The 12141-nt window shown below is 41.7% G+C and overlaps 1 protein-coding gene across 1 annotated transcript; it reads left to right on the top strand.

The window, feature by feature from the left end:
• Positions 1-978: 978 nt before the first annotated feature.
• On the top strand, positions 979-8417 carry LOC118078089 (vomeronasal type-2 receptor 26-like). Its single transcript, XM_060281369.1, has 5 exons — positions 979-1229; positions 3392-3683; positions 5313-5531; positions 6377-6503; positions 7519-8417. The coding sequence occupies exons 1-5, from the start codon at positions 979-981 to the stop codon at positions 8415-8417; spliced, it is 1788 nt and encodes a 595-aa protein (XP_060137352.1).
• The last annotated feature ends 3724 nt before the right edge of the window (positions 8418-12141 follow it).

Genomic DNA, 12141 nt, shown 5'->3' with positions numbered 1-12141 from the left:
CTGATGACATTTTAGGTAACATTAAAGGTCTGCAGCTCTTCCTTGATCCCTAAATACTAGTTACAGGTAGGTAGCCGTGTTGGTCTGAGGTAGTCGAAACAAAAAATAAAATAAAATTCCTTCCAGTAGCACCTTAGAGACCAACTAAGTTTGTCATAGGTATGAGCTTTCGTGTGCATGCACACTTCTTCAGATACTTCTTCAGAAGTGTGCATGCACACGAAAGCTCATACCTATGACAAACTTAGTTGGTCTCTAAGGTGTTACTGGAAGGATTTTTTATTTTTATTTTTTGTTTGAACCCTAAATATTTGGCTGGCTAATAAGGAGCGGGAGTATATACTCTTTTCAATGTGGTGGCTCTTTCTGGGATAATCTAAGATGGCACTTTAATCACTGAACAAAATTTCTGATACACCATTGGCCTTAGCAGGCTAATTTATCTCACACAAATTTAACAGCAAAACAAATGGAATCAAATGTCCAGGTAGGCCCACAAAACAGATATGTTTTCAACAGGCATCTAAAACAGTACAGTTATAATGAATGCCTAATGGTATCGTTAGCTCACCAAGAAAAAAGTCATTCAGTCACTTTTTCTGCCTATCAGAATGGCAATTTTTTAAAAAGCAAAACTGCCACTCATACACCAAACTCTGAAGAAGTAAATCATAATCCTACCCTGTAATTTACCCAAATCACTGCAATTTCTTCACCAGCTCAAACCTCCAAATGCTTCCTGGAAGCAATTAGAAAACAATCAACAAGCAAGCCTGAAAGTGGTTATAATGAAAGCTGGGGCCAGAAGCACGCAGGGCTATGCAAAATTAATTTCTGGATCTGTGGTATCTGTTAGTATTCAAGAAATGCATTGTTTGTAGCACTTGAAGGCAGCTCAAATTCTCTATTATAGGGCTGGGAGAACAGAGCCATGCATCTTTCAATGTACGGTAGCCTTTTCTTAGGCAAATAGTATGAATGAACGCAGGAGAGTCTGCATTCAGAGAGAAGCTACACTGCCAGAATGTTGCTGCTATTGGTCTTGCTGCTCCTCTTTCTGATACCTCTAATACCATGAGTTGCCCTGTGAATGATCCTATTCCTGTTCCACATGACTGGTACCAGCCAGGGGACTTCATCATTGGTGGAATTGCATCCCATATGTATTATATTCTCTATGAGGTTTTCTTCAAGGAACACCCAACACAGAACCTGTTCGATGTTTCATAGTAAGAATCTTCCATGCCCCAAGCATTCCTCGATATCACATTTCATTTTGCCTCAGCTCTTTTAAATAAGAATCCTAGGGAGAGGGCCCGCCTTATTTGTCAGCTGCTATGCTGTCACCATCTGCAGTGATCAAGGAGCTTTCTTGGGCTCCTTGATCACTGCAGATGGTGACAGCAGTCACGAAATTAAAAGACGCCTGCTTCTTGGGAGAAAAGCAATGACAAACCTAGACAGCATCTTAAAAAGCAGAGACATCACTTTGCCGACAAAGGTCCGTATAGTTAAAGCTATGGTTTTCCCAGTAGTGATGTATGGAAGTGAGAGCTGGACCATAAAGAAGGCTGATCGTCGAAGAATTGATGCTTTTGAATTATGGTGCTGGAGGAGACTCTTGAGAGTCCCATGGACTGCTAGAAGATCAAACCTATCCATTCTTAAGGAAATCAGCCCTGAGTGCTCCCTGGAAGGACAGATCGTGAAGCTGAGGCTCCAATACTTTGGCCACCTCATGAGAAGAGAAGAATCCTTGGAAAAGACCCTGATGTTGGGAAAGATTGAGGGCACTAGGAGAAGGGGACGACAGAGGACAAGATGGTTGGACAGTGTTCTCGAAGCTACGAACATGAGTTTGACCAAACTGCGGGAGGCAGTGCAAGACAGGAGTGCCTGGCGTGCTCTGGTCCATGGGGTCACGAAGAGTCGGACACGACTAAACGACTAAACAACAATGGGAGACATATTTTGTCTGGATGGTGGAATATTAAAATATATTTCAATTTTTAAAAGTATCTGAGGAGTTCACAAGGAATTATTTAAATAATTGTCAATAAATCCTATTTACCCACACTTGAGGGACTCCTCAGTTTCAATAAACTCCTGAGTCTTTTACAGTCTACTAAGCTGGCAAACAGGAAATACGATTTTCTTCTCTCATAAAAAAGCTTTCCATTTTCTAAAGGGATACAGAAAGAGACTTGGTGTTGTTGTTTTTTGTTTTCTTCACGCAAACTGTATTTGCTATTATTCTGCAGTACAGATATTGGGGAGGAGAATATTATTACATGAATTAGAGAAGGTAACGTGGAGGAAAAATTCAAAACATACAGCTAGAGCTCTGCCAATCCTGGTCCTCCAAAATGGAATCCTAATGGTTCATCTAACTCTGTATTGCCAGACTGACTGGCATGCTCCCTTTTTAGGAAAATAAATCTAGAAAGCATTAGGACTACACTCGATTTGTTGGAATCACTATTCCAATTGGGTCTATTTTTAGGGATGTGGAGATTAGCTGAATTGCAATGAGGCAGTCAAGGATGACCAGAGTTCAGTTTGGGTGCCACAGAGAGATATTAGGTTGTCAGGATGGGACATCAGGCAGAAAGGAGAGCCAGGCACTGGGTGCAAAAACCTGAAGAAGGGCAAGACTATTTTGTCTACCAGCTGTGCTTTCCTGGGAGAAGGTAAAGCTAATGTTCCTGACTCCTCTTTCTGTCTAATGACATGCAGGATTAGTTTCTCCACTCAATGAATGTGGACACATCAAAGCTGTGGTTCTCATTTGCAATCAGATTTCCTTATCCTTTCCCAACTTTGTACTGAGAAGAATGTTCATTAGGACTTTATAGCGAAATGAATATAAGATTGTAGCTTTCATGGCCCAGAACATACTTCTGCAAAGAAGTGAAGTGGTTGCCTACTTAAGGAGAAACAGAAAGTTTTTACTTTCTTGATTGACTTGATTGAAATGTTTAAGCAAGAGTTGAAGAATATTTATGCGAATTTGTAACAATATTGCCCTGAGCAGTCATCAGTATTCATTGGATTGCATGGTGCTATTGAATTAAATGATTTAATAACAAATAAAATGATTTATTTTCAATATAAACAAATTCGAAACAGAATCTTTCCAATATTGTGGTAAATTCATGTTTTAAATCCTTTTTCTGCAGTGTGGCGACAAAACTCTACCAACATGTCCTTGCCTTGGCATTTGCTGTGAAATAAATAAATGAGAATCCAAACATTTTGCCCAATGTGTTTATAAGCTTAGATGCATTAATTGCAAATAAAATAATTTCATTTCAGTATGAATCAATTTGAAACAGAATGAGTTCAGTATTAATCTATATTCATATTTTTAAATCATTTACTTTATTTGCAGCATGATGACAAAATACTACCAACATGTCCTTGCCTTGGCATTTGCTGTGAAAGAAATCAATGAGAATCCAAACATTTTGCCCAATGTCACACTTGGCTTCCACACCTATGATAGCTATTATGATGCAAGGATGACCTACCGTACTACATTAGACCTCCTCTACAAAATGTCTAGATTTGTTCCCAACTACAAATGTGACACCCAGAAAAACCTCATTGCCATCATTGGAGGACTTGGCTCTGATACGTCCTTCCATATAGCAGATATGTTAGGCCTCTACAAGATTCCACAGGTGGGGTGTATGAAGGGTTGCATGGTGATTTTTTTTTCATCTGTCCTCAATTCTGTTTGTTCTACTCAGAGAAGACCCATCAAGAAATATTTACTCTGTAATTTTACTTAGAGCAGATAAATAAGCTGATTCATCTCAGTCAGCCTTCTTTCAATAATATTTGATGTGATACAACTCTAAATATTTATCTCGTCTTCCCTGTATACTCCCTTTACTTATTAATTTCTAAGGATATGAGACTGTTCTGCTTAAATCAAAATGCAATTTTAAAAGGAAGCATAGAAGAAGCCCTTACTGGAAGAATAATTGGATGTAAACTACAAATATTAGTAAGAATAGATTGTCACGTGTTGCAGGATGAATTCTTTGCACATAACATCATAACAACTGTACATTTTTAAAAATTTTTTTAGCTTGCCTATGGTTCATTTCCTCCAGAGAAGAGTGACACAACTGAATTCCCATCCTTTTACCGCATGGTACCCAATGAAAGTCATCAGTTTGTGGGGATTATCCGCTTACTTCAGCATTTTGGATGGATCTGGGTCGGACTCTTTGCTCCTAATGATAATAGTGGAGAATATTTCATCAAGACCCTGGAGCCATTGCTTTCTCAAAATGGAATTTGTTCAGCCTTTACACAAAGAATCCTACGTCAACTCCATTTCGATAACCTGGATGAAATGAATGATGCAGCCTTAAATGTATATATGCTATTCAAAGGAAATAAAGTCACAACAATTATTGTCTATGGAGACTCTCTGACAATGATAGCGTTGAAAGGTGTTGTATTTTTGCGAGACCCAACCAATAAGGAAAATACAGGATTTCAAAAGGTCTGGATCTTTACCGCCCAGATTGATTTCATAGTACTGGGCCTTGTTAGGTTTTGGGATTTTCAGTTCTTCCAAGGTGCTATATCTTTCACAATTCATTCACAAAATCTTCTAGCATTCAAGGAATTTCTTCAGAGCATGAAGCCTTCCTGGAGCCAGGGTGATGGTTTCTTCAAAGTCTTCTGGGAGCAAGCATTTGACTGTATATTTCCAAATCCCAGTGCACCAATGGACATCAATGAAGTGTGTACCGGGGAGGAGAGCCTGGATAGTCTTCCAAGGTCTCTGTTTGAAATGGAACTATCTGGCCATAGCTACAGTATCTACAATGCTGTTTATGTTGTGGCTCATACTTTGCATGTCATTTACTTGTCTAAATCTAAGCAGAGAGTGATGGGGAGCAGTGGAAGATTAAAACTTCAAGATCTACAGCCTTGGCAGGTAATGCTGTACAAATAAAGAATATCAAAAGTACAATAATTTCATTGAAATAGTAAGTACAAACTAAGATTCCACCACAATTTTCACGCAGAAGTATTGCTCATGGCACTAATTTTTTATGTTTTCATATTTACTTCTGTACATTTGACTGATTTTTTTTGTTCACTGAATGCATAAAATCTTCTATCTGTTATGTCAAAAGAGCTGATTTTTTTACACTTGGTCCATGTAAAATGAAGCTACATAACTATATCTAAATATTGCTAGTAGAAAGGTGTTTGCAAACCAAGGCGTTTTGTTCAATATCTACATGATGTTCTTTCCCTTCATCTCTCTTTTCTCTTTCAATTAGCTGCACCATTTTCTTCCTGACATTTCCTTTAACAACTCAGCCGGAGAGAAAGTGTCCTTTACTAATAGAAGAGAAATGGGAGGTGGATTTGACATCACAAACATGGTCACCTTCCCAAACAAGTCTTTCCTTCGAGTGAAGGTTGGATGGGTGGATCCCAACAGAGAAGAATTCATCATTCATGAGGACATGATTATGTGGAACAAAGGATTTAATCAGGTCTGGAATCTGGGTATTCCTTTGAGCTGATGCAATCTCCAGATAACCACCATTTTTCTATTTGATAGCTTCATTAGAAAGATTTGGACATTTAGTTGGATGCAAACATGAAGTTAGAAAATGAAGCTATGTTCTTAGTTGAAAAGAAGTTTAATTATATTTCCTTTTCTTTGTTTACTGTATGTATGGACGAGTATAGGGTTATCAAGATAAAATTTATTCATGGGGAAAATATGGGTGTTCTCTGCCTCAATTGAAAAGGATTCATGACCTATTGGAAGGCCCTATATCAACTCATTTCCATTTCTAAACCCCAACTTTCGCTATATTCCTAGAGAGTTAATACTGCCTTCCAATCTGAACCCTGTCTGGGACGGGTCAAACCCTGTCAACTCATTTCTTCTGGATTCCTTTGTGGATGTGTGATGTTGCCGGCTAGGAGCCAACCACATACTCTCCAACAATTCATAATTCCAGGGCTGCCCCTGGAAAATCAGGACTGAGGATATAAAGTATTCTGGAGACCCCGTAAAAGATGTGGCCAGATTGGGTTTAGGCTTGGTGCCGTCCAGAGGTCAATAGGCAACATTGCAAGCTTGCAAAAATAATTGTGTTGGGTCCTCCATGATTTATATGTCATATGTGAATTGGCTTTTTGGCCACTTGGCAAGTGAGTGCCACTAAAGGAAACAGGTTGAGGTTTACCTCAAGTGAATTCTGATTCCGGAAACTTACCACAGGGATCTGCAAAATATTTTTGGGGAGGGGCTGAATCGTTCATTTTCTTATTTTAAGTGCAGAGACTGAACATTTTTTTAATGAAATTGTTTCCTGTGTATGGATAGATGACACCCATTTCTGTGTGCAATGACCACTGCCAGCCTGGTAATCAGAAGAAAAGTAAGGAGGGAGAGAAATTTTGCTGCTATGATTGTACTCCATGTCCAGAAGGGAAGATTTCAAACCAGAATGGTAAATAACATTTTTCATTGTAAAAGATTAGCAAATATCTGTTGAAAAGAATTTAAATAATATGTTGTGCATGTAACCACCCAGTCCAGCTTAATACAGTGGTACCTCGGGTTACGTACCTGATTCTTTCCGGGGTGCGGTACGTAACCCGGAAAGTATGCAGCCCAAAAACACGTGAAAGCTCGCTTCTGCACATGTGCGATCTGCGCAGAATGCTTTTGTGCATGCACAAACCTTACAGAATGCTTCTGCACATGCGTTTGCGGTGAACCCGGAAGTAAACGCTTCTGGGTCCGCTGCGTACATAACCCGAAACGTACATAACCCGAAGTGTACGTAACCCGAGGTATGACTGTAGTTTGCAGGAAAGATTTGAAACAAGAACAGTACATGACATTTTTCATCAAACTCAACTAGCAATAATGATTGAGTCACATTGATTTAAAAAAATTAAATACTATGTTGTGCATGTAACAACACTATCCTTCTTGAAGTGGTATGGGTAATTGCCTGTTCCCTTCAGCAATTTATGAAGGAAACATTTAAAAACTAATAATCCTGGTGCAATACTATGCACATAGATATGAAAGTGCTCCCCAGTCATCTCAAAAGTCTTTTTCTTGTACACATATCAAGAAGTGCAGAATTGTGCCTTGTGTGTATGACTGGAATGAAACACATTAGGCACCCATGCTGGTTGAAATTAGGCCAGACTTCTTTTCATTATTGCACAGGTAAATCAGGGTTGCCAAACGTGTAGGGCGAAAAGAAAGTTATCATTCCAACGAGTACCTGCTGTTCAAATTCCACTCAATGGCTGAGATGCAGCCAATACTTTTGGGAGTTGACCAGCACTGGGCACTATTGTGCCACAAGACAAGAATCAAAGATTCCACTAAACTACCATGGGATGAGATTAGGTAAATCCAGCATCACTTGAGCTAGGGACCTGCTTGGATACTGTGTCACTGGCACATGAATTGCCACTGGAATTTGACCCTATCCTCTTTTCCAGATATGGATGACTGCATCAGATGCCCAGCAGATCAGTATCCAAACAAGAACAAAACTGGATGCATCCCCAAAATAATAAGCTTTCTTTCTTACTATGAGTCCTTTGGGATCAGCTTGGCCTCCCTTGCTCTTTCTTTTTCACTGCTCACAAGTTTGGTGATAGGGACTTTTATTAAATACAAAGATACTCCCATTGTCAAAGCCAACAACCGGGATCTCACTTACATTCTCCTCATCTCTCTACTGCTCTGCTTTCTCTCATCTTTGCTGTTTATTGGGAAACCTGGGGAAGTGACCTGTCTTCTTCGCCAACCAATGTTTGGCATTGTTTTCTCACTGGCCGTTTCATGTGTGTTGGCAAAGACTGTCACTGTAGTTGTCGCTTTCATGGCCACTAAACCAGGATCTAGCACAAGGAAGTGGGTAGGGAAACGGCTGGCCAATGCCATAGTCTTTTCCTGCTCTCTTACTCAAGCAAGTATTTGTACTGTGTGGTTGATGACTTCTCCTCCATTCCCTGATCTAGACATGGACTCAGTAGCAGAAGAAACCATTGTGCAATGTAATGAAGGGTCTGTGACCATGTTTTACTGTGTCCTGGGCTACATGGGCCTCCTGGCCATTGCCAGCTTCATTGTGGCATTTGCAGCTCGTAAATTACCGGACAGCTTTAATGAAGCCAAGTTCATCACCTTCAGCATGTTGCTCTTTTGCAGTGTTTGGCTGTCTTTTGTCCCAACGTATCTGAGCACCAAAGGAAAATCCATGGTGGTGGTGGAGATCTTCTCCATCTTAGCCTCTAGTGCTGGGTTATTGGGCTGCATCTTTGCTCCAAAATGTTATATTATCTTGCTGAGGCCAGAGCTGAACAACAGGGAGCAAATAATGAGAAAGAACTGAGCAATACCTTTGTTTTTATCTTATTGTTTTGTTATATATCAATGCTTTTAGTGTAGAGGTTGTTAATAATGATGTCTCCAGAGCGTCACTGTTTTGCTGGAGGGATTCAAACACATACTTAGAAGTTAAGATTTTTTTTTTTTTAAGTGCTCTGTCACCATAGTGCAGGGATGGGGAGATTTCTCAAATTTCGCCCAGTAGGGCTGCAACACACCCACCTGCACGACACCTGACAAGTATGGGGTGAGTACTGATATGGCTTTAGAAGAAGAACCAAGATCTTAAAGGAAGTTCCCAGTTGTTAGTTTTCTGGAGGAATTTATCCACTCCCCGCAACCTCGAACAGCTGGTGGGTAATGAAGGCACAGGAGCATAAGTAGCCTCCATTGAACTTGCTACCAAAATAGTTAGAAAAAAGAGAAGTGGTTTCACTACAGCTGGGGGCTGGGGAAAGGACCATAATCCCAGTGGCCCTCCAAACCTCTTTATCATGCCATCAGGACTCTCTCTAGGTTATACTGCTACTGCTAAGTAGTGGCACGCGCCCTGTGGAATGCCCTCCCACCAGATGTCAAAGAGAACAACAACTACAAAACTTTTAGAATACATCTGAAGGCAGGCCCTGTTTAGGGAAGCTTTTAATGTTTGATGGACTACTGTATTTTAATATTTTGTTGGAAACTGCCCAGAGTGGCTGGGGAAACCCAGCCAGATGGGTGGGGTATAAATTATTATTATTATTATTATTATTATTATTATTATTATTATTATTATATTACCTGAGTGTTTTTGCCTCCCTGGAATGTGTCCTTGAACTCTGATAATGTCTCTTGATAGTCTCAATGCAGTATAGCAAGGTGTGTGTACATGCTATACACTGTACGAAGGTAAAGGTTACATGAATTGCTCTGCCCACAATCAACTCTGGCCCCACCCAATACAGTGGTGCCTCGCTTTACGAATGCCTCACACAATGAAAAACTCGCTAGACGAAAGAGTTTTGCATTGCGCGAAGCATTCGTAAGACGACAAAATTTTCTATGACCGCCGCTTCATCTTACGAAGTGCGGCCATAGAAAGCGACAAAGGAAGATCAGCTGTCAGCGTGGGAAGCTGACAGCTAATCTTCCTTTGCCGGGGGGGCGGAGCCAAAACGCAGCAGTGTGGCTGCTGCCCCTTCCTGTCTTCCCCTTAGCTCGGGGAAGACAGGTGGGGGCAAGCAGCGCCTACTGCGATTCGGCTCCGTCCCCCCCCCCCGCCGCCTCTTGCCTGCCTCCCCCGACATGGAACGCAACTTCGGAGGTCTTCCCCTGCCCCTGCCCCCGCCTCTAGCCCCACACCCCAGACACGGAGCGCAAATTCGGAGGTCTCCGAAGTTGCGTTCCATGCCGGGGGTGCGGGGCGAGAGGCGGCGGCGGGGGAAGGTCTTCCCCCACCACCGCTTCTCGCCTCGAAAAGCCGGCATGGGGTGCAGTTTCGGAGACCTCCGAAACTGCGCTCCATGTCAGGGGTGGCAGGCGGGAGGCGGCAGCAGGAGAAGCTCTTTCCCCGCCACCGCTTCTCGCTGCGCACAGACGGCATGGAGCGCAGTTTCGGAGGTTTCTGAAGCTGCACCCCATACCGGAGAAGGCAGGCGGGAGTTGGTGGCGGGAGAAGCTCTTCCCCCGCCGCCACCTCTCGCAGCGTAAAGCCGGCATGGAGCGCAACTTCAGAGGTCTCCAAAGCTGCACTCCATGTCGGGGGAGGCAGGCAAGGGAGCTTCTCTCCCCGCCGCCTCGCACACAGCCAGCATCGGACGGGGCTTCGGAGCCCTTCTCCGAAGCCCCGTCGCATGCTGCCGCCAGTCCCCCAGAACCTATAGGAACGCATTGATTAAGTTTCAATGCATTCCTATGGGAAACTGGGACTCGCTAGACGAAAAATTCATTACACGAATTGACCTGTGGAATGAATTAATTTCGTCTAGCGAGGCACCACTGGACTGGCCTTGAAAAGTTAGTGGGAAGGGAATTCTGTCCTCAGGTTGCAAAAAGATTCCCCATGAGTATAGCATTGTATTCATTTGTTTTGTACAGGAGAGTCACGCAACCCGTTTTAAAACTATAGTTTAAAGCTACAGAGAAATATTGACTCCCATCACTTTGAAGAAAACTGGAGTTGGGAAGTGGCCGCAATCTCAAAACGTTGCCCTGCTGCTTTGTACCCTAAAGCTGTTGGTGTTTGCTAAGTTTGTAAAACTCAGTCCGACACTGTTGTTCTAGTAAGGAGCAGGGGGAGTCTTCTGGTATGAATTGGGATTTTTTTTTAAAAAAAGAGAGCAAAAGTGCCACTCAGCAATTATTCAAATCACTGTAATTTCTTCACCAGGTCAAAACTTCAGAGGCTTTCTACGGTAGAAGAAACCAGTTAGCAAGTCTGAATGTGGCTATAAATAATCCCGTTGCTTTGGAGAGTTGGGGCAGGGCTAAGAGGCAGGGTTTTGTCCTTTCATTGTGGGATGTTATAATCTCTGTTAGGTATTCCTGGGATTTATTTGTAGCACTTTGATTAAACACAGTTCAGCTTCTCTCTTCTAGAGATGTATTGACTGAGCCATGCCCTGTCCAATGTAGTGTCTTCAAATGCAGCTACTATGGATGGATGGCCACAACAGAGTCTGCATACCTTGAGAAACCTGGCTGCCAGGGTCTTGTGGCTATTGGTGTTGCTGTTTCTAATTCCTCCTGCTTTGTTCAAAGCAGATACTACAAAGTGTACCTGGGGTGATCCTTTTCCTGTTCCACACGAGTGGTACCAGCCAGGTGACTTCATCATTGGTGGGATTGCTTCTCAGATCTGTTACATTTTCTATGAAGTTTCATTCAAGGAACACCCATCACAGAATCTATTTGATGTTCCATAGTAAGAGTCTCCCCATCCACATCAACCCTCCAATTAGCTTTTTGTTACCTTTGTCTCTTGTTTAAAGGTAGGGCTTGTCATTTCACTGACATTTGTAACTTGCATTGAGAGCTTCGGGGGGCAAATAGTGTGCTTAAAAATGCTTCTCATTTTCAATCACTTTGTGAATCTTTTGCAGTCTGCTAAGCCTACCAGAAGGAGGGATGTTTTCTCTTATGTAAAAGACTGAGGAAAGTGACTGTAATTTTGGTTTTATATGCACCAGGTGTAATTGCAGCACAGATATTGAGGAGCATAAGGCTGAAAATGAAAATAAATAAATGAAAAAATAAGGTAACCCAGGGAAGAAATTCAAAATAACAATAAAAACTAACCTGTGCTAAATCCTTTCCTCCGTTTTCTCCAAAGCTTCCTTCCCACTTTTAGCATAGCTGCCAAGTTTTCCCTTTTCTCGCGAGGAAGCCTATTCAGCATAATGGAAAATTCCTGAAAAAAAGGGATAACTTGGCAGCTATGTTTTAGGGTGCTTTCTCAAGTTTCAGTGTGTGGAGGGTTGATGTTAACTTTTGGGTTTGAAGTGGCTAACATTGGTGAGGGTGGTTATCTTTCCATTAGTCATTTCATCTATGCCACCTGATTTGAAGAAAAAAAAAAGTACTGTTGTGACTTCCTGGGCTTTAATTGGGAAGCTGGCTTCTAAACACGTGTGACCAACACTTGCTGATTTTCCTTTTAAATTAAGTCCTTCCTTCTAAGTACACAAATGCATAAAATATTTCCACACTGGAAGGAATCGGGTTTTTTTAAAAGAAAATTAACACTT

The sequence above is a fragment of the Zootoca vivipara genome, chromosome 13 (genome assembly GCF_963506605.1).
Source record: "Zootoca vivipara chromosome 13, rZooViv1.1, whole genome shotgun sequence".
Classification (NCBI taxonomy): domain Eukaryota; kingdom Metazoa; phylum Chordata; class Lepidosauria; order Squamata; family Lacertidae; genus Zootoca; species Zootoca vivipara.
Note: the sequence above shows the minus strand (reverse complement) of the source record. Positions and strands in the feature narration are given on the sequence as shown.